General features: G+C 34.9%; 11 protein-coding genes and 4 pseudogenes across 15 annotated transcripts, besides 3 other annotated features; 9 read left to right on the top strand and 6 right to left on the bottom strand.

Annotated features, from left to right (window-relative positions):
- Nucleotides 1-6,529: part of a mobile genetic element that runs on past the window's edge.
- On the bottom strand, nucleotides 541-803 carry TVAGG3_0646820 (P-loop containing nucleoside triphosphate hydrolases family; the record flags this gene model as incomplete). Its single annotated transcript, XM_051241479.1, has 1 exon — nucleotides 541-803. A coding segment is annotated over one exon (263 nt), but the record flags the coding sequence as incomplete, so codon positions are not given.
- On the top strand, nucleotides 840-1,289 carry TVAGG3_0646810 (uncharacterized protein; the record flags this gene model as incomplete). Its single annotated transcript, XM_051241478.1, has 1 exon — nucleotides 840-1,289. One exon carries the CDS (start codon nucleotides 840-842, stop codon nucleotides 1,287-1,289), a length of 450 nt encoding a protein of 149 aa, XP_051088065.1.
- On the bottom strand, nucleotides 1,306-1,725 carry TVAGG3_0646800 (annotated as a pseudogene). Its single transcript has one exon. A coding segment is annotated over exon 1 (420 nt).
- Nucleotides 5,236-5,857, bottom strand: TVAGG3_0646790 (protein of unknown function, DUF4106 family; the record flags this gene model as incomplete). The annotated part of the gene is made up of 1 exon (XM_051241477.1): nucleotides 5,236-5,857. A coding segment is annotated over one exon (622 nt), but the record flags the coding sequence as incomplete, so codon positions are not given.
- An 88-nt stretch (nucleotides 6,530-6,617) lies between the features above and the next one.
- Nucleotides 6,618-7,281, bottom strand: TVAGG3_0646770 (annotated as a pseudogene). The gene has a single exon. A coding segment is annotated over exon 1 (664 nt).
- Nucleotides 7,282-7,995: 714 nt separating this feature from the next.
- Nucleotides 7,996-8,872, bottom strand: TVAGG3_0646760 (annotated as a pseudogene). Its single transcript has one exon. A coding segment is annotated over exon 1 (877 nt).
- A 257-nt stretch (nucleotides 8,873-9,129) lies between these two features.
- On the bottom strand, nucleotides 9,130-9,847 carry TVAGG3_0646750 (protein of unknown function, DUF4106 family; the record flags this gene model as incomplete). The annotated part of the gene is made up of 1 exon (XM_051241476.1): nucleotides 9,130-9,847. A coding segment is annotated over one exon (718 nt), but the record flags the coding sequence as incomplete, so codon positions are not given.
- A 1,631-nt stretch (nucleotides 9,848-11,478) lies between these two features.
- Nucleotides 11,479-11,516: a mobile genetic element.
- Nucleotides 11,517-11,951: 435 nt separating this feature from the next.
- Nucleotides 11,952-12,500, top strand: TVAGG3_0646730 (protein of unknown function, DUF4106 family; the record flags this gene model as incomplete). The annotated part of the gene is made up of 1 exon (XM_051241475.1): nucleotides 11,952-12,500. A coding segment is annotated over one exon (549 nt), but the record flags the coding sequence as incomplete, so codon positions are not given.
- A 1,737-nt stretch (nucleotides 12,501-14,237) lies between these two features.
- Nucleotides 14,238-20,624: part of a mobile genetic element that runs on past the window's edge.
- On the top strand, nucleotides 14,724-15,278 carry TVAGG3_0646720 (protein of unknown function, DUF4106 family; the record flags this gene model as incomplete). Its single annotated transcript, XM_051241474.1, has 1 exon — nucleotides 14,724-15,278. The coding sequence occupies one exon, from the start codon at nucleotides 14,724-14,726 to the stop codon at nucleotides 15,276-15,278; it is 555 nt and encodes a 184-aa protein (XP_051088061.1).
- TVAGG3_0646710 (protein of unknown function, DUF4106 family) lies at nucleotides 15,311-16,164 on the top strand (the record flags this gene model as incomplete). The annotated part of the gene is made up of 1 exon (XM_051241473.1): nucleotides 15,311-16,164. A coding segment is annotated over one exon (854 nt), but the record flags the coding sequence as incomplete, so codon positions are not given.
- TVAGG3_0646700 (protein of unknown function, DUF4106 family) lies at nucleotides 16,577-16,915 on the top strand (the record flags this gene model as incomplete). Its single annotated transcript, XM_051241472.1, has 1 exon — nucleotides 16,577-16,915. One exon carries the CDS (start codon nucleotides 16,577-16,579, stop codon nucleotides 16,913-16,915), a length of 339 nt encoding a protein of 112 aa, XP_051088059.1.
- TVAGG3_0646690 (protein of unknown function, DUF4106 family) lies at nucleotides 17,290-17,826 on the top strand (the record flags this gene model as incomplete). Its single annotated transcript, XM_051241471.1, has 1 exon — nucleotides 17,290-17,826. The coding sequence occupies one exon, from the start codon at nucleotides 17,290-17,292 to the stop codon at nucleotides 17,824-17,826; it is 537 nt and encodes a 178-aa protein (XP_051088058.1).
- On the top strand, nucleotides 18,585-18,896 carry TVAGG3_0646680 (uncharacterized protein; the record flags this gene model as incomplete). Its single annotated transcript, XM_051241470.1, has 1 exon — nucleotides 18,585-18,896. The coding sequence occupies one exon, from the start codon at nucleotides 18,585-18,587 to the stop codon at nucleotides 18,894-18,896; it is 312 nt and encodes a 103-aa protein (XP_051088057.1).
- Nucleotides 18,926-20,159, top strand: TVAGG3_0646670 (annotated as a pseudogene). The gene has a single exon. A coding segment is annotated over exon 1 (1,234 nt).
- On the top strand, nucleotides 20,198-20,617 carry TVAGG3_0646660 (protein of unknown function, DUF4108 family; the record flags this gene model as incomplete). Its single annotated transcript, XM_051241469.1, has 1 exon — nucleotides 20,198-20,617. The coding sequence occupies one exon, from the start codon at nucleotides 20,198-20,200 to the stop codon at nucleotides 20,615-20,617; it is 420 nt and encodes a 139-aa protein (XP_051088056.1).

Raw genomic sequence — 20,624 nt, 5'->3', positions numbered from 1 at the left:
ATGACTTTGTACTTCTCCCATAGTTCATGTCTGTCAAACTTACCTGCCATGGACTCTTTCATAAGTTCCATGAAATCGTCTTCGGACAATCCGGGGAAAAGTATGATATCAGTAAGTATTCTCTTTACATCCTTACTTAAACTCTTGGCTGTCTGTACACAAATGACAACTGAGATGTTAAAGTGTCTGAGCTTCTTAAGAATTCGACACATGTCTTGTTCTCTGTTCTTTAACAAAGGATGAGAAGCAAAGTCATCTAAGATAAGAAGACATCTGTGAGGGTAAGTCTTCCAATCGTAAGATTGCAATTTCTTCGAAATGTATTCTATCTCTTTCTGTTTGTTTCTGAAGTGTTTCTTCTCTAATATTCTCTGCATTTCCTCATTTGGGTCTTTAAACTTAGAATTTATATACTCATTTATAGCATTGTACTTCAAAACTCTTCTTTGGTACTTCTTTATCCAATCTAACAACTCAGAGTCTTTTATACATACTAACTTAGACTTTTTTATAATATCTTTGAACGAATTGACGGTTTGGTCAAATTGACCAGAAGTACTACAAATAACAACTAACTCATAGAATGGGTTCTTCTCATCTAGTTCTTGTTGTTGTGCAGCCATTTTAAGATAAGTGAAAGTCTTACCCGACCCAGGTGGTGCGATTAGACCTGTTATACCATTCTGAGCAAATAAGAACTTGTCATGTATGGGTTTTATCTGAGCATTTTCTAACTTCCTCTTGTTCTTGTTTAAAACATTCTCAAATTTCTTGTCAATGTCAGCAAACTTTTTTTCTAACATATTTTTAGAAAAATTAAAATTTTTATCTTTTTGAAAATGTCTAGCGATTTCGCTATCTATATTCGAGACAAGCTTTTCGACAGCAAAACATCTGTCGACCATAAAATCTTACATAGTGTAAACAAGAAAGGTGAATTTGTTCTAAAGTTCTGTTTCTGGGAATATGACAAGAACCATAAAACATTAGGCAGAGAAGTCTTTAAGTTTGTCAATGACAGACTTGTTGACAGAGATGACGCCGATTGGAAAGATGAAGTCCAACAAAAGTTCTTAGAATGCAAAGAAGACACATGCGCTGTTCTTGAAGATGAAATAGGAAACAGAATAGAAGAGCTATTAAAGGACAAAGAACTTTTACATAAATATGGTTGCGCCAAATTTGACATAACTCCACCAGAGAAGAAGAAGAAGAGAGAAAAGAAAGAAAAGAAAGTAGAAGAAGAGAAGAAAGAACCTGAACCAGAGAAAAAGAAATTTGACATGTAAAAATAAAATTTTATTTTTAGAACATTTCTGGGTCAATGTCAATGTTCTCTTCCTCTTTAGGAGTAAACACTGGCTTAGACTCTAAAATCTTTTTACCCAATTTACCTTGAACTTCAACTATCTTAGACTCATAATATTCATAGTCGTCTGCTTTCTTTGGTTCATAAGGTATAACAAGTTTGTATGCTTTGCCTTCTTTAAGGTTTGAAACCTTCTGTCAAAATTTTCTTTGACTGCTAACAAACCTTCTATGTCTAAGTCTTCAAATTTCGCACCATTTTTAGTCACAATAGCAAACTTAACTGGTTCGATGTTTCCAAACTTTGCTGAATGAAGACTTTTCAAAATGGTAGAAGTAAACATTCAAATAAGCGAATGGGTCTAGTTCTTCTTTGACTTCTGTCATGTACTTGTTTACTGAGATGAATTTTGCCATCTTTTCTATCGGATAAAAAAATGTTTTTTTTAAATTTACTCAGAAAAATTTTTCTTTGTATATACGCCGTTCTGAACGTCTAAAAGACTTTTGACATTTGCCAAGAATGTTCGTTTAGAAGCTGTCATATAACCATACTCTTGACAATACTGTTTATACGAATCGTACAATGACCTTTCATCTAAACACTCAAAGTTAGTCTCATCTATAAACAGTTCATATACACTCTTGTTTGCTTCTAACAATGTTTGTCTTTCTTCGGTATGTGGAATTTGTCTTGGATTGAACTTAGAAATATCTAATGTCATGAAATATGAGAAAAGTGGTTGTAAAAGTCAGATGTCAAAGTTTCTGCTAAGTCGTCAAAATATTCTCTGTATCTTGCATATGAGCTTCTGACGTTCTGACAACTACATATCTTCTGTCAGAACTTTCTAACTTCATCGGAACAACGGCGTTGTTTGAAACCATGACGAAGTTTGCAACATTTTCACAAACTCTTTGGTCTTTATATTTTCTTCAACAACTCCAACTTTGTCTGTTTATAAGACTCTTCAAAGCATCTGAGTTTAAAACCTTTGTTGTATCTATACTTTTGAAGTTCGTTACATACTATAAGTTTCATATTCTCTATTGAAGAGTTAAATTTACCGCAGATGTTTTCTAAGTTTGTCATATTCGGGTTCGAATAGCCCTCTAACAGTTTGCACCAAAATATCTGTAAAGAAAGTGTTCTTACCTGTTCCTTGTTTTCCAATTACAATGAGAGCAGTTTCATTTTTAGCACTTGGATGTTGTAAGATGTTTGCAAACCAACATAAGATATACTCATAGACTCTTTCGTTTCCATTGCATATAATTTCTTTGACATGGTCTAACCAAGCTTCTATAACATTTTCTTTCCATTCTACTTGTTCGTATTTTATCAGTGAAGATAGAATAGAAGTTTGGAGATGGTGTATAGAACTTTATACCACGAACTGAAAATCTTCAAGTTTTGACAATAAGATATCCCAAGCATCTAACATCTTCATACCAACTTGTACGACTTTTATTTTCTTAAGTTTCTGTCTACATTCTTGTTCTGAAACTATGGTTGCTCTTGGTTTGTTAAAGACAACATCCATTCTTTTCATGACATAACATTCTGGGGCAGAGTCAACATAAATGACTAAACGTTTCAAATTCTCGACTGCTTTGTTATAGTCTCGAAATGGACACATATTTCTGAATGCTTGGAAGTCATAAAAATCTGAAACATCTATTCTGTACATTTTTATAAAAATAAAAAAATATTTTTTTTTATTCTTGACTTTGTTGTTGCATTTGTTCCATTTGTTGTTCTTGAGCTATTTGTTGTTGAAGTTGTTCTTGTAGTACAATACTTTCACCAGTTGCATCTTCCAATTCGAAACTTTCTGCCGTCATTGACAAATACATAGGACATAAAAGTTTTACAGGAACAAGTTTGCGTCAACTAAGGTTAAGTTTATGTTTGCTAAAGTGTTTGAGTTCACTAAAGCTGAAAACTCTGCATTCGAATGAACAATAGGCAAACCAGCAGAAAGTGTTGTTTATACGCATGAGTATCTTTTGGTCATAGTTAGTTCTGTCAACATTCGAATAGCACTTTGAAACCTAAGTTTGAAACAATATATAAAATAGTGTACTTAAAGTCAATGGAACAGACATTCCTTGTATGACACCTTTTCCTGTTATAGGAAACTGTTGGTAGTAAAAACCAGATATAAGTTTGTATATAGCTCATATCGTTTATACTAAACTCAGTCGGACATCCAAACATAATGAAACCTGCTCTAGTTGCAGCACATGTTACATCCGTCCTTAAAGTATTAAATAAGTCAACAAAACCTGTTGGTGGTATATCTGAGTAAGTATCTTCAAAGAAGTATTTTTTACCATTCACAACAACAAAGTCTTCTGGTGTCAAAAGAGCAAAACAGGCTTTAGTCGTCATTGTGTTTAAGGTTAGTTTACAATATCGTCCTGAGGACTTTGTAAGTTTGTTGTTATAGAATTATATGACTCAGGTTTTTAGTCGTAATAGTATAAACCACTATGTCTTCTGCCATTTACATATATTTAAAAGTTTTTCTGAAAGTGGAGAAGAACTTCATCTAAACTTTCACATGGCGTTTCTTGAAGTTCTCTGTCTAAGAAGTTCAAATATTTTGTAAAGACATAGAACTTTCCTTTGTCTACACGAACAAACAAAACAGGGTCTTTCATATCGTTCAAAAGTGTGTAAAGTCCTTTACATGAAATAAAGTCTATATTGTTTTTCTTCAAACATCTTTCAAAAGTTTTGACATTTTTACTTAGCAAACAAACTTTAATGAAATGTTGTGGTCGTCAAATTTTTTATGACGTCTGGGAAACTATATTTTAAGTTCAACGTTTCACCTCCTTTCATAACGTATATCTTGTCAATGACATTGTATGAAACACCACAGCAAGCAATGTCGGGTTCTATTTCTTTGATGTTTATATCGTCTGCCTCTGTCAAAAGTTTCAATAGTTCTTTCAAAACTTCATGAGGTGCAATGACATATGAGTTCACTTTTACAGGGTTGTGTTCGACCAAGTTTAACATTATACCTAAAGCTTGACAAATTCTCCTGAGTTTTAAGTTTGTCTTTAAGTTGTTGGTAGTCGTTTCGAATATCTGCAACAGAACTTAAGTCTCTGCTAACTTCAGGGTATGTTGGTTGTTCTTTTACAGGAACTATTGTTATACCATCTTCGTCTTCGTATGGTTTCCCCACTTCAACATCTCTTTCTTTGACATTGACAACAAACACTTTGACTGTTTGTTTGAGTTGGTGAATTTACTTCACATCTGCCATCGCCATTAAACCTTTTGAAACACTTACGCTTCTATTTTTCGGAAATGACATTTTACTTAGAATAAAAAGATGGACGTATTTGAGTATCTCTTCGAATTGAAGCAAAACAAAGTTTACACACACAAACAATACAAGTTCATTGACAGAGTAGTTCTTTACACAAAACAATGGAAAATGTTATAGAATAGCAGTCTTTGCTGAACCAAAATATTTTCATAAAGCAAAGAAAGTTGGTATAACTGAAATGGTGAAAGTTCTTGAAGCAGACAAAAATATAACAACAAAACTTACAGATATTTCTAAAGGTAAGTTTATAATACAATTTTATGTCAAAACTGGCGTACTGTCAATATTTGACGGAGAGAAGTCAGTTCAAGAACAACTTACTGACCTGCTGCCAAAATCTGCTCGATGGAAGCTGTCGTTATACCAATCTGAGGAGCCCCAGCAGGTTTCATCGAACGAATCTTCAAAAGAGCATCTTCCGTGAAAAGTGCTATTGGTTTTGTAAACTTCTTTGCTTTCAATTCATCTGGACCGTCTCTGTCACCAGTATATTGTATTTGAACTGTACCAACAGTTGAAATACCACCCATAAAGTCTTCTGAGTCAGCAAATGGAATGCCAAGCCAAAAGTTTGAACGGTCTCCATTTGTATATTGAGTTTTTTGAGCTCCTGTATGAGTCCATACTTTCACATATGGCATAATAGAACTTTGCATTTCAGGGTTAATGGTTGTTGTGAAGTTGTTGTTAAAGTTCATAGCATCTAATGTCAAGTTGTATGACCTCATATCCTCAACTGTAGAATATTCTTCTCTTGGATAATATTTGCCATCTATGTTTATATGATATTTAATACCAGGGTTGTAGAAGCAAGAATAGTCATTTATAGTTCGTCTGAACAGTACAAACATAGTATCTGCATGTTTCATTGCAGTTGTTAAAGCAATATCTGTTCTTGCACCTGGGTCAGCACTTTGGTTTCCAACTTCACCTGCAAAGTCTTTGACAGATATTTGGTGTATAGGGAACATAAGTGGAACTGCAATATATTTGGCAGCTAAAGCATTTGAAATATCTGGGTCCAACATATAGACTGCAAGTCTGCTTTCTATTCTCTTGCATTCAAATTTTTCGCATGTGAACTTAACTGGGTCCCAAGCATCTCCAGCAGCATTGAAATAATAGTTTACTTCAGTGTTGAGGTTTGAGAAACCAAAGTCTAAGTCAACTTTGTTTTTGCAAAAGTCGGCGAATGACATTTTATTTGTTCCCACTACTTCTGTAAGAGTGAATGGGTCTTGTGTTGGTGCAATGACTAAGTTATTTTTGCTTGGAGTAAGTTCGATAGAAATTTTTCCTGCCCAGTTTGGCAAGTATCTTAAAAACCTGAAGATGAGGAAAGATGACAAAGGAACTCTAAGTTTCAGTTTTACTTTGGTTACTGCTGCTGCAGTTTGTCCAGAAAGGTTAACATAAACTCCTGGAACGTTAGGGTCAAGTCTTCTTATTTTCTCAATAGTTGCATACTGGTCTGTTTGTTCTCTAGCTTGTGGTTGTACTGAGTTTCTCAAAGCGAACCATTCATAGTTTGCCCATGTTACTGTTTGAACTAAGTCAGAGTTAGAATATATCTTATATCCCATGAAAACTTCTGGAGCATATTGGTATCCGACATAGAAAATTCCATTGCAACCTTTCTTGTCAGACAACTTGGCAGAAGGTTTTATTTCAATGTCTTGTTCCACGTATAAGAAAGAGTTGTCAATAGAAATTATATGAAACCTGTCGCAAGCAATATCTACTGTTGTTGAAGAACCTTCCCCAAACTCACCTACGTTTCCATAAGAAACAGCAGTTGTATATTCGTAAGTTCCAGGAACTATTTCTGACCTTCTAATGGCATTGTCGCATTCGTTATACCATTCGGAAACATTTCCGTTCATGGCATCCAAAACTGTTGGCGTTATATTCTGAGCGGCGTACATTTCATATGAGTAAAAATATAGAATAGTTGGATTTATATGTCATAATAGAACCCACTCCGACCAAGCTTTACTTTCTTCCTGACTGAGTTTTTAACTCTTCTTTTTCCTTCATTGCCCTCTGCTTCAAGTTGTTGCATCTTTGCCTCATGTTCACCTAGTATGTTGTAAATTTCCCATGTCCTTTTTGCCTTTGGGCTCTGGTCGCCCATCTCAGGTAACCAATATCCTAGAAAGAGTTTGTCATAGTTTGTATTTGAGTCTTTGCGTATTGTTTGCATGACTCTGTCCTGAGTTTCCGGTTCAAGCTCTTCAAACAGTGCCTGTCCATATGGAATATGCTCGTTTCCAAATATATGTTTTTGTAGCCATTCTGGTTTTCTTTCCATGTTACCAACTATATCTTTTGTGAATGGGAAAGCTTTTACCCAATCTTTCAGTCTTTCGTCATTTATTTCTGTAGTTGGTTTTATTTTGTCAAGAACATGTTTTTCAATACTAACATTTCATTTGGTACTGTCCATTTGAGTTTTCAAATATTCATCCCTTCTCGGTTCATTGTCTGCAAAGTAAGTTTTTATGACATTTTGTAAACTTTCATTTGCAAGGTCATGTACAATAGGTTCTCTTCCTTCTGTCTCCCTAACTTTCTTTCTAAACTCTTCACCAAATATACCATCTTTATGGTTCTGTGTAGTTCTTTGAGATAAATGTTTTAGAACGTCAGGTGTTATATTTCCATCAGCCATGTTCATTTCATACTGGTTCAAAATATCTGCATCTTTCATATCTTTCAATGGCATTAAAGCCGCGCTTAAAATACCAGCTATATCTGGTTCACCATTGACTTCCATTGCGTCTACAACTTCTTGGAATTGTGGTTGTAAGTTTATGAACCACCTATCCTGGTTAGCTTTATGACCCCATCTCATTGTAGTTCCATCGTCTGCAGAAACAAAAGTAGGTTTGTTTCCATCTTGGTTAGGTTCTGAATGAACTTTAAACAATGTTTCATTTCTATATGTTTTCTTGAAATTTAACCTTTTATTTTCACCGAGTTCAGCCAAAGATTGAACGTTAAATGCTCGTAAGTAAAAAGGGTTGTTGTATTTGTGTACATTTTCTTTCAGTACTTCCATTCTATGCTGAATATTTTCATCTGGTGTTGGAGTCTTTTGTATGTCGGCAAACATTTTTCGATATTCTTCTACTATGTCAGCCGAATTTTTTTTAGACTCTTGGAAATATTCCATATTCTCCGCATACTCTTGTTGAGGGTCAAGATTTTTCGGCTGTTCCAAATCTTCATCTAGTTCTGTGAAGTTAGTTTCCAAAGGAAGGACTTGTTCGTTTCCTTCAGGCTCTTCTAGCTGTTGTTGCTGAACTATTTCTTCCATGTCTGGTTGTATCTGAACTTCTTCCTGTGGAGTTTCTTGTACCTCATCTGCTGGCATTTCATATATTCCGAGACCGTTTTCAACAATTTCCCTATCTACGTCATCCGCATTCATAAGCTTTTGTTCTTTCGTTCCGTCTCTATTTTTTACGCGTTTCATGACGAAAGTTGAATTGTCATTTAGCTCTGACATCAAATATCTCGGAGTAAATTCATCCATGTCATTTGGATGATATGCTATTAAATCATATCCCTTAGCGAGCTTGTATTTTCCAGGTTTGAGATTATATCCGTTTTGGTGCTGAGCCATAAAGCTAAATAGGTTCGGGTCAGTATTTCCATCCTTGAACTTTCCAATAGCTTCTTTATATCTGTCACTAAAGTCAACAGTATCTGGGAAACCACACTCTTCTTTAAGCATTTTTAAGAATTCTTGGTTTCCTTGTTCTCTACTTCTTTTATGTCCTTGCTCTGTTTGTGGTTGTTGTTGTGCAGGGTTTTGAACTGTTGGTTGCTGTGCTGGTTGTTGTGTTGGTTGTTGTGCTGGTTGTGGAGGTGGTTGTTGTGCTGGTTGTTGTGTTGGTTGTTGTGTTGGTTGTTGTGTTGGTTTTGGTGCATGCCTGTGTCTGTGTCCATGTGACGATGTAAATGTTCTAGGTAGTCCTGGTGCAGGTGCTTCTCTTGGAGGTTTGGTGTATATAAGTTCCACCAGCTGGCACATATGTTCCATCTGCAGCGTAATGTCCTACCTGACTTTTCGTTCTTAAGAAAGCATTTACTAGGTCTGTTTTGGTCTGTTGTAACTCTTTTTCTTGACTTTTCACAACAGTTGCTCTAACGGCGTCATAGGCACTTTGAACTGCCTGTCTCGTTGCTGCATCTGTTATTTTCGTCATATTTTGTGCTACTTCTTTTAACTCTTTGTCGAAACCTTCAGACTTCAGTTTCTTTCCAGATGAGAAGTCGTTCACTTGTTTCACCTTACTATGAAGAGCTTCGAAAGCGTTCTTAAAGTCAGCATTTGTTAAAGCTTCATTTGAACTGTCTTCATCCGCTTGTATTTTTGTCCTTATTGACCCTATAAGCTGGGCTGCTTTAGCGTTGGCTTGGGCATCTAACCAGTCATTGTTAGCTTTTATATATTCTGCGCTTTTCATTGCCTTTTGCATGGCTGCGTCGTTATTTTTACTTTCTTGTGCTAAGTTTTCATACTGTACGGTTTGGTTTTGCAACTGTAAAAGTTTTTCTGCCTTTACATTTGCTTCAACTTCTTTTTTATACTCATCGCTATCCATATATGTCTTCAGGGCTTTTTGTTTTATCTCTTCATCTTTCAGTATTTTATATTGAGTAGTATGGTTTTTCAAATTTATGACATCTTGTTCCATTTTTGCTACTTCTGCTGCTTTTTCTGACACTTTTTTCGCATATTCCTCTGTACTTAGTTCTTTCAGTTGTTCTTCTTTCTTCTTTTTCTCTACGTTTAACTCATTGAGTTTCTTTGTGTGTCTGTCATATTCTAGTTTCTTTTCGTTTTCACTTATTTGCTTCTGTATGTCTATGTTTGACTTTTTGACATCTGCTATTTGATTTTTGAGTGAACTCAAATTCATTTGACTTTGAGGGTTATATGCTGTTCCGTCTGCAGCTCCACCATAGCCTGCCATTTTCGCTAAAAGTGCCGCTCTTAAACCTCCACTCTGTGCACCAACAACTCGGTTTAAAAGCATAGGGTTGCTTGACATTTGTTGCAACATAGTGGGGTCATTCAGCATTTGTTGTTGCAACTGTTGTTGTGGTGTCAGTTTTACTATTGGATGTTTCAATGCTCTCTTCCTCTTACGTATATTCTTACGTAGCTTACGTGGCATTTTAAGTGAAGTTAAAAATGGTTTTTGACAGATGTTTATTGTGACTTCTTCGTAAAGACTTTGTTGAGATTTCTTCGTAAAGACTTTGTTGAGATTTCTTCGTAAAGACTTTGTTGAGATTTCTTCGTAAATGACCCAAAAATATATTTTAGGTGAAGAGGTGAGATTTCACCTCTTTTTTCACCTCATTTCTCACCTCTTGAATTTTCATGAATTTCTTCGTAAAGACTTTGTTAAGACTTCTTCATCTAATTTCTCATGAACTTTCTTGTCTATGTTTTGTTGAGATTTCTTCGTAAAGACTTTGTTGAGATTTCTTCGTAAAGACTTTGTTGAGATTTCTTCGTAAAGACTTTGTTGAGATTTCTTCGTAAATGACCCTAGTAGTATATTTTTGGTGTAAATTTCATGAAAATTCAAGAGGGTGAGAAAAGAGGTGAAAAAACAGGTGAGATTTCACCTCTTCACCTAAACATTATTTTTGGTGTAAAATTCTGAGTAAAATGACAGATGGAACACATACTTTTTCAGTAAGTACATATGGGTAGAAAAGAGGGTAGAAAACGGGGTAGATATACCCTTCTACCCTAAAATATATTTTTGTCTGATTTACGCTCATTACGATGAAATCTTGACAAAGTCTTTACGATGAAATCTTGACAAAGTCTTTACGATGAAATTCATGAAAATTCAAGAGGTGAAAAATGAGGTGAAAAAACAGGTGAAATCTCACCTCTTCACCTAAAATATATTTTTATTGAATTCTGTATAATATTCTGAGTAATATGACAGATGTTTATATAACACTTTCTCCGGTTTATAGGACCTCTCTCATATTCTATCTTGTCATATCAAAACTCATAGTCATGTTTGTCCTCTAAGACTTCATTTATACTAAACATCTTCGGGGCTAGAGGGCACGAAGTGCCTGGAAGCCCCACTACCTTTTTTTTTTTTTTTTTTTTTTTTTAATATAGATATTAAAGAGACTTTTTATATAATATTCATAAAGATTTTCCAAAAATATGATACCGCAAAATTAAAAAAGTGACGTCTTGAGTGGAGTCAAAGGTCGAAATTGCTAGCTAAATGTTTTTTTAGCGAAATTGCGTATTGTACGTTTTTTTCGCAAAACGAAACCCTTACTACCGTATATTATTTTTTCAGCTATCTTATTTTTTGAACTTTTATTCAAATCTTTGGTCGCAAGAAGAATTGCATGATAAATAAAAACATTTAATCAAAGTCAATTTTATTTTTCATATTCAAATGGACTGAGTGTTAACATTTAACATTTTTTGCTAATTGTCGTCAAAAATTAGGCGTAAAGCAAAAATTGATATTTCATATGGTTTTATGATAGATAAGCATTATATTCCCACTCATTATATTCGTAATTTTTGAGGTTTATCCTTCGCTTTTAAGATCATTGAATTTGATTTTTATATAAAATAGTTATATATTAGAAAATAATATGAGTTTATGTGATATTATTTTTCAGAAGATTTTGTGTTCTTCTTCAAAATTTTATTTTTTTATTAAAAAGAATCTTTACAAAATATACATTTACTTTAATTAATATTTAAAAACGTGCTCTATCAAAAGTTCCAAAAATTCAATATTTTAGCTTTTCTGAGGTGTCACTTTTGATGAATTTCTGTTTACAACAACAAGTCAACGAAATGAGGTGGTAAAAAATTTTTGCGGTGGCAAAAAGTCGGAAAAATGTAGACTTCATTTGTGAAGAAGTATGCTGACTACCTTGATACAGGCCAAATGCCCCAAAATTTTGAATATAACTTCTATGCATGCTTGTGAGCAATGTTTGTTTGAACATTCAAGAAAAACTTTCAGCCAATTTTGAGGAAAATGCATTAGTAATTTGAATATATTTTATGCTCAGATTATTTTTGCCATTTTGGAATTTTTTAAATTTTTGACTGAAATAAGGTTAATTTTTATCTCTATTTGTGATTTAGGTCGATTTATAAAATTTCCATCACTTAATTAAAAAAAAAAAAAAAGGTAGTGGGGCTTCCAGGCGCGTTGCGCCCTCTAGCCCCGAAGATGTTTAGTATAAAACCGCTTTTTAACTTCACTTAAAATGCCACGTAAGCTACGTAAGAATATACGTAAGAGGAAGAGAGCATTGAAACATCCAATAGTAAAACTGACACCACAACAACAGTTGCAACAACAAATGCTGAATGACCCCACTATGTTGCAACAAATGTCAAGCAATCCTATGCTTTTAAACCGAGTTGTTGGTGCACAGAGTGGAGGTTTAAGAGCGGCACTTTTAGCGAAAATGGCAGGCTATGGTGGAGCTGCAGACGGAACAGCATATAACCCTCAAAGTCAAATGAATTTGAGTTCACTCAAAAATCAAATAACAGATGTCAAAAAGTCAAACATAGACATACAGAAGCAAATAAGTGAAAACGAAAAGAAACTAGAATATGACAGACACACAAAGAAACTCAATGAGTTAAACGTAGAGAAAAAGAAGAAAGAAGAACAACTGAAAGAACTAAGTACAGAGGAATATGCGAAAAAAGTGTCAGAAAAAGCAGCAGAAGTAGCAAAAATGGAACAAGATGTCATAAATTTGAAAAACCATACTACTCAATATAAAATACTGAAAGATGAAGAGATAAAACAAAAAGCCCTGAAGACATATATGGATAGCGATGAGTATAAAAAAGAAGTTGAAGCAAATGTAAAGGCAGAAAAACTTTTACAGTTGCAAAACCAAACCGTACAGTATGAAAACTTAGCACAAGAAAGTAAAAATAACGACGCGGCTATGCAAAAGGCAATGAAAAGCGCAGAATATATAAAAGCTAACAATGACTGGTTAGATGCCCAAGCCAACGCTAAAGCAGCCCAACTCATAGGGTCAATAAGGACAAAAATACAAGCGGATGAAGACAGTTCAAATGAAGCTTTAACAAATGCTGACTTTAAGAACGCCTTCGAAGCTCTTCATAGTAAGGTGAAACAAGTGAACGACTTCTCATCTGGAAAGAAACTGAAGTCTGAAGGTTTCGACAAAGAGTTAAAGGAAGTAGCACAAAATATGACGAAAATAACAGATGCAGCAACGAGACAGGCAGTTCAAAGTGCCTATGACGCCGTTAGAGCAACTGTTGTGAAAAGTCAAGAAAAAGAGTTACAACAGACCAAAACAGACCTAGTAAATGCTTTCTTAAAAACGAAAAGTCAGGTAGGACATTACGCTGCAGATGGAACATATGTGCCAGCTGGTGGAATTTATATACCACCAAACCCTCCAAGAGAAGCACCTGCACCAGGACTACCTAAAACATTTACATCGTCACATGGACACAGACACAGGCATGCACCAAAACCAACACAACAACCAACACAACAACCAACACAACAACCAGCACAACAACCACCTCCACAACCAACACAACAACCAACAGTTCAAAATCCAGCACAGCAACCAACAGTTCAAAACCCTGCACAACAACAACAACCACAAACAGAGCAAGGACATAAAAGAAGTAGAGAACAAGGAAACCAAGAATTCTTAAAAAGGCTTAAGGAAGACTATGGTTACCCAGATAGTATTGACTTTAGTGACAGATATAAAGAAGCTATTAGAAAGTTCAATGAAGGAAATACTGACCCGAACCTATTTAGCTTTATGGCTCAACACCAAATCGGATATAATTTCAAACCTGGAAAATACAAGCTCGCAAAGGGATATGATTTAATAGCATATCATCCAAATGACATGAACGAATTTACTCCGAGATATTTGGTGTCAGAGCTAAATGACAATTCAACTATCTTCATGAAACGCGTAAAAAATAGAGACGGAACGAAAGAACAAAGGCTTATGAATGCGAATGACTTAAATAGGGAACTTGTTGAAAACGGTCTCGGAATATATGAAATGCCAGCAGATGAGGTACAAGAAACTCCACAGGAAGAAGTTCAGATACAACCAGACATGGAAGAAATAGTTCAGCAACAACAGCTAGAAGAGCCTGAAGGAAACGAACAAGTCACTCCTTTGGAAACTAACTTCACAGAACTAGATGAAGATTTGGAACAGCCGAAAAATCTTGACCCTCAACAAGAGTATGCGGAGAATATGGAATATTTCCAAGAGTCTAAAAAAAATTCGGCTGACATAGTAGAAGAATATCGAAAAATGTTTGCCGACATACAAAAGACTCCAACACCAGATGAAAATATTCAGCATAGAATGGAAGCACTGAAAGAAAATGTACACAAATACAACAACCCTTTTTACTTACGAGCATTTAACGTTCAATCTTTGGATGAACTCGGTGAAGATAAAAGGTTAAATTTCAAGAAAACATATAGAAATGAAACATTGTTTAAAGTTCATTCAGAACCTAGCCAAGATGGAAACAAACCTACTTTTGTTTCTGCAGACGATGGAACTACAATGAGATGGGGTCATAAAGCTAATCCGGATAGGTGGTTCATAAACTTACAACCACAATTCCAAGAAGTTGTAGACGCAATGGAAGTCAATGGTGAACCAGATATAGCTGGTATTTTAAGCGCGGCTTTAATGCCATTGAAAGATATGAAACATGCAGATATTTTGGACCAGTATGAAATGAACATGGCTGATGGAAATATAACACCTGACGTTCTAGAACATTTATCTCAAAGAACTACACAGAACCATAGAGATGGTATATTTGGTGAAGAGTTTAGAAAGAAAGTTAGGGAGAGCGAAGGAAGAGAACCTATTGTACATGACCTTGCAAACGAAAGTTTACAAAATGTCATAAAAACTTACTTTGCAGACAATGAACTGAGAAGGGATGAATATTTAAGAAAACTCAAATGGACAGTACCAAATGAAATGTTAGTATTGAAAAACATGTTCCTTGACAAAATAAAACCAACTACAGAAATAAACGACGCAAGACTGAAAGATTGGGTAAAAGCTTTCCCATTCACAAAAGATATAGTTGGTAACATGGAAAGAAAACCAGAATGGCTACAAAAACATATATTTGGAAACGAGCATATTCCATATGGACAGGCACTGTTTGAAGAGCTTGAACCGGAAACTCAGGAAAGAGTCATGCAAACAATACGCAAAGACTCAAATACAAACTATGACAAACTCTTTCTAGGATATAGGTTACCTGAGATGGGCGACCAGAGCCCAAAGGCAAAAAGGACATGGGAAATTTACAACATACTAGGTGAACATGAGGCAAAGATGCAACAACTTGAAGCAGAGGGCAAGTTACCAAAGCGACACCAAAGAAGAAGAGTAGAACAAAGTGAAAGTAGTGAAGAAGTAACTTCATCTAGTGAAAGTAGTGGCAATGAAGGAAAAAGAAGAGTTAAAAACTCAGTCAGGAAGAAAGTAAAGCTTGGTCCACGTGGGTTCTATTATGACATATAAATCCAACTATTCTATATTTTTACCCATATGAAATGTACGCCGCTCAGAATATAACGCCAACAGTTTTGGATGCCATGAATGGAAATGTTTCCGAATGGTATAACGAATGCGACAATGCCATTAGAAGGTCAGAAATAGTTCCTGGAACTTACGAATATACAACTGCTGTTTCTTATGGAAACGTAGGTGAGTTTGGAGAAGGTTCTTCAACAACAGTAGATATTGCTTGCGACAGGTTTCATATAATTTCTATTGACAACTCTTTCTTATACGTGGAACAAGACATTGAAATAAAACCTTCTGCCAAGTTGTCTGACAAGAAAGGTTGCAATGGAATTTTCTATGTCGGATACCAATATGCTCCAGAAGTTTTCATGGGATATAAGATATATTCTAACTCTGACTTAGTTCAAACAGTAACATGGGCAAACTATGAATGGTTCGCTTTGAGAAACTCAGTACAACCACAAGCTAGAGAACAAACAGACCAGTATGCAACTATTGAGAAAATAAGAAGACTTGACCCTAACGTTCCAGGAGTTTATGTTGACCTTTCTGGACAAACTGCAGCAGCAGTAACCAAAGTAAAATTGAAACTTAGAGTTCCTTTGTCATCTTTCCTCATCTTCAGGTTTTTAAGATACTTGCCAAACTGGGCAGGAAAAATTTCTATCGAACTTACTCCAAGCAAAAATAACTTAGTCATTGCACCAACACAAGACCCATTCACTCTTACTGTAGCTGGAACTGGTGGAGCCAAGTTCTGTGACTTTTGCAAAGACAAAGTTGACTTAGACTTTGGTTTCTCAAACCTCAACACTGAAGTAAACTACTACTTCAATGCTGCTGGAACTGCTTGGGACCCAGTTAAGTTCACATGCGAAAAGTTTGAATGCAAGAGAATAGAAAGCAGACTTGCAGTCTATATGTTGGACCCAGATATTTCAAATGCTTTAGCTGCCAAATATATTGTAGTTCCACTTATGTTCCCTATACACCAAATATCTGTCAAAGACTTTGCAGGTGAAGTTGGAAACCAAAGTGCTGACCCAGGTGCAAGAACAGATATTGCCTTAACAACTGCAATGAAACATGCAGATACTATGTTTGTACTGTTCAGACGAACTATAAATGACTATTCTTGTTTCTACAACCCCGGTATTAAATATCATATAAACATAGATGGCAAATACTATCCAAGAGAAGAATATTCCACAGTTGAGGATATGAGGTCATACAACTTGACATTAGATGCTATGAACTTTAACAACAACTTCACAACAACCATTAACCCTGAAATGCAAAGTTCTATTATGCCATATGTGAAAGTATGGACCCATACAGGAGCTCAAAACACTCAATATACAAATGGAGACCGTTCAAACTTTTGGCTTGGCATTCCATTTGCTGACTCAGAAGACTTTATGGGTGGTATTTCAACTGTTGGTACAGTTCAAATACAATATACTGGTGACAGAGACGGTCCAGATGAATTGAAAGCAAAGAAGTTTACAAAACCAATAGCACTTTTCACGGAAGATGCTCTTTTGAAGATTCGTTCGATGAAACCTGCTGGGGCTCCTCAGATTGGTATAACGACAGCTTCCATCGAGCAGATTTTGGCAGCAGGTCAGTAAGTTGTTCTTGAACTGACTTCTCTCCGTCAAATATTGACAGTACGCCAGTTTTGATATAATATTGTATTAAAAACTTTCCTTTAGAAATATCGGTCAGTTTTGTTGTTATATTTTTGTCAACGTCAAGAACTTTCACCATCTCGTTATACCAACTTTCTTTGCTTTATGAAAATATTTTGGTTCAGCAAAGACTGCTATTCTATAACATTTTCCATTGTTTGTGTAAAGAACTACTCTGTCAATGAACTTGTATTGTTTGTGTGTGTAAACTTTGTTCTGCTTCAATTCGAAGAGATACTCAAATACGTCCATCTTTTTATTCTAAGTAAAATGTCATTTCCGAAAAATAGAAGCGTAAGTTTTCAAAAGGTTTAATGGCGATGGCAGATGTGAAGTTAAATTCACCAACTCAAACAAACAGTCAAAGTGTTGTTGTCAATGTCAAAGACAGAGATGTTGAAGTGGGGAAACCATACGAAGACGAAGATGGTATAACAATAGTTCCTGTAAAAGAACAACCAACATATCCTGAAGTTAGCAGAGACTTAAGTTCTGTTGCAGATATTCGAAACGACTACCAACAACTTAAAGACAAACTTAAAACTCAGGAGAAGATTTGTCAAGCTTTAGGTCTAATGTTAAACTTGGTCGAACACAACCCTGTAAAAGTGAACTCATATGTCATCGCACCTCATGAAGTTTTGAAAGAACTATTGAAACTTTTGACAGAGGCAGACGATATAAACATCAAAGAAATAGAACCCGACATTGCTTGCTGTGGTGTTTCATACAATGTCATTGACAAGATATACGTTATGAAAGGAGGTGAAACGTTGAACTTAAAATATAGTTTCCCAGACGTCATAAAAATATTTGACGACCACAACATTTCATTAAAATTTAGTTGCTAAGTAAATGTCAAAACTTCTTGAAAGATGTTTGAAGAAAAACAATATAGACTTTATTTCATGTAAAGGACTTTACACACTTTTGAACGATATGAAAGACCCTGTTTTGTTTGTTCGTGTAGACAAAGGAAAGTTCTATGTCTTTACAAAATATTTGAACTTCTTAGACAGAGAACTTCAAGAAACGCCATGTGAAAGTTTAGATGAAGTTCTTCTCCACTTTCAGAAAAACTTTTAAATATATGTAAATGGCAGAAGACATAGTGGTTTATACTATTACGACTAAAAACCCTGAGTCATATAATTCTATAACAACAAACTTACAAAGTCCTCAAGGACGATATTGTAAACTGACCTTAAACACGATGACGACTAAAGCCTGTTTTGCTCTTTTGACACCAGAAGACTTTGTTGTTGTGAATGGTAAAAAATACTCCTTTGAAGATACTTACTCAGATATACCACCAACAGGTTTTGTTGACTTATTTAATACTTTAAGGACGGATGTAACATGTGCTGCAACTAGAGCAGGTTTCATTATGTTTGGATGTCCGACTGAGTTTAGTATAAACGATATGAGCTATAATACAAAACTTATATCTGGTTTTTACTACCAACAGTTTCCTATAACAGGAAAAGGTGTCATACAAGGAATGTCTGTTCCATTGACTTTAAGTACACCTATTTTATATATTGTTTCAAACTTAGGTTCAAAGTGCTATTCGAATGTCGACAGAAACTACTATGACCAAAAGATACTCATGCGTATAAACAACACTTTCTCTGCTGGTTTGCCTATTGTTCATTCGAATGCAGAGTTTTCAGCTTTAGTGAACTCAAACACTTTAGCAAACATAAACTTAACCTTAGTTGACGCAAACTTTGTTCCTGTAAAACTTTTATGTCCTATGTATTTGTCAATGACGGCAGAAAGTTTCGAATTGGAAGATGCAACTGGTGAAAGTATTGTACTACAAGAACAACTTCAACAACAAATAGCTCAAGAACAACAAATGCAACAAATGGAACAAATGCAACAACAAAGTCAAGAACAACAAATAGCTCAAGAATAAAAAATATTTTTTTTTATTTTTATAAAAAAATGTACAGAATAGACGTTTCAGATTTTTATGACTTCCAAGCGTTCAGAAATATGTGTCCATTTAGAGACTATAACAAAGCAGTCGAGAATTTGAAACGTTTAGTCATTTATGTCGACTCTGCCCAGAATGTTATGTCATGAAAGAATGGGATGTAGTCTTTAACAAACCAAGAGCGACAATAGTTTCAGAACAAGAATGTAAACAGAAACTTAAGAAAATAAAAGTCGTACAAGTTGGTATGAAGATGTTAGATGCTTGGGATATCTTATTGTCAAAGTTAGAAGATTTTTCAGTTCGTGGTATAAAGTTCTATACACCATCTCCAAACTTCTATTCTATCTTCACTGGATATAAATACGAACAAGTAGAATGGAAAGAAAATGTTATAGAAGCTTGGTTAGACCATGTCAAAGAAATTATATGCAATGGAAACGAAAGAGTCTATGAGTATATCTTATGTTGGTTTGCAAACATCTTACAACATCCAAGTGCTAAAAATGAAACTGCTCTCATTGTAATTGGAAAACAAGGAACAGGTAAGAACACTTTCTTTACAGATATTTTGTGCAAACTGTTAGAGGCTATTCGAACCCGAATATGACAAACTTAGAAAACATCTGCGGTAAATTTAACTCTTCAATAGAGAATATGAAACTTATAGTATGTAACGAACTTCAAAGTATAGATACAACAAAGGTTTTGAACTCAGATGCTTTGAAGAGTCTTATAACAGACAAAGTTGGAGTTGTTGAAAGAAAGTATAGAGACCAAAGAGTTTGTGAAAATGTTGCAAATTTCATCATGGTTTCAAACAACGCCGTTCCGATGAAGTTAGAAAGTTCTGACAGAAGATATGTAGTTGTCAGAACGTCAGAAGCTCATATGCAAGATACAGAATATTTTGACGACTTAGCAGAAACTTTGACATCTGACTTTTACAACCACTTGTTCTCATATTTCATGACATTAGATATTTCTAAGTTCAATCCAAGACAAATTCCACATACCGAAGAGAGACAAACATTGTTAGAAGCAAACAAGAGTGTATATGAACTGTTCATAGATGAAACTGACTTTGAGTGTTTAGATGAAAGGTCATTGTACGATTCGTATAAACAGTATTGTCAAGAGTATGGTTATATGACAGCGTCTAAACGAACATTCTTGGCAAATGTCAAAAGTCTTTTAGATGTTCAGAATGGTGTATATACAAAGAAAAATTTTTCTGAGTAAATTTTAAAAAAAAATATTTTTTTTATCCGATAGAAAAGATGACGAAATTCATCTCAGTCAACAAGTACATGTCAGGACTTAAAGAAGAACTAGACCCATTCACATATTTGAATGTTTACTTCTACCATTTTGAAAAGTCTACATTTGACAAAGTTTGGAACATCGAACCAGTTAAGTTTGCTATTGTGACTAAAAATGGTGCGAAATTTGAAGACTTAGACATAGAAGGTTTGTTAACAGTCAAAGAAAGTTTTGACAGAAGGTTCTCAAACCTTAAAGAAGGCAAAGCATACAAACTTGTTATACCTTATGAACCAAAGAAAGCAGACGACTATGAATATTATGAGTCTAAAGTTGTAGAAGTTCAAGGTAAATTGGGTAAAAAGATTTTAGAGTCTAAGCCGGTGTTTGCTCCTAAAGAGGAAGAGAACATTGACATTGACCCAGAAATGTTCTAAAAATAAA

This window comes from Trichomonas vaginalis, chromosome III (assembly GCF_026262505.1).
Source record: "Trichomonas vaginalis G3 chromosome III, whole genome shotgun sequence".
NCBI classification, from domain to species: domain Eukaryota; phylum Parabasalia; order Trichomonadida; family Trichomonadidae; genus Trichomonas; species Trichomonas vaginalis.
Note: the sequence above shows the minus strand (reverse complement) of the source record. Positions and strands in the feature narration are given on the sequence as shown.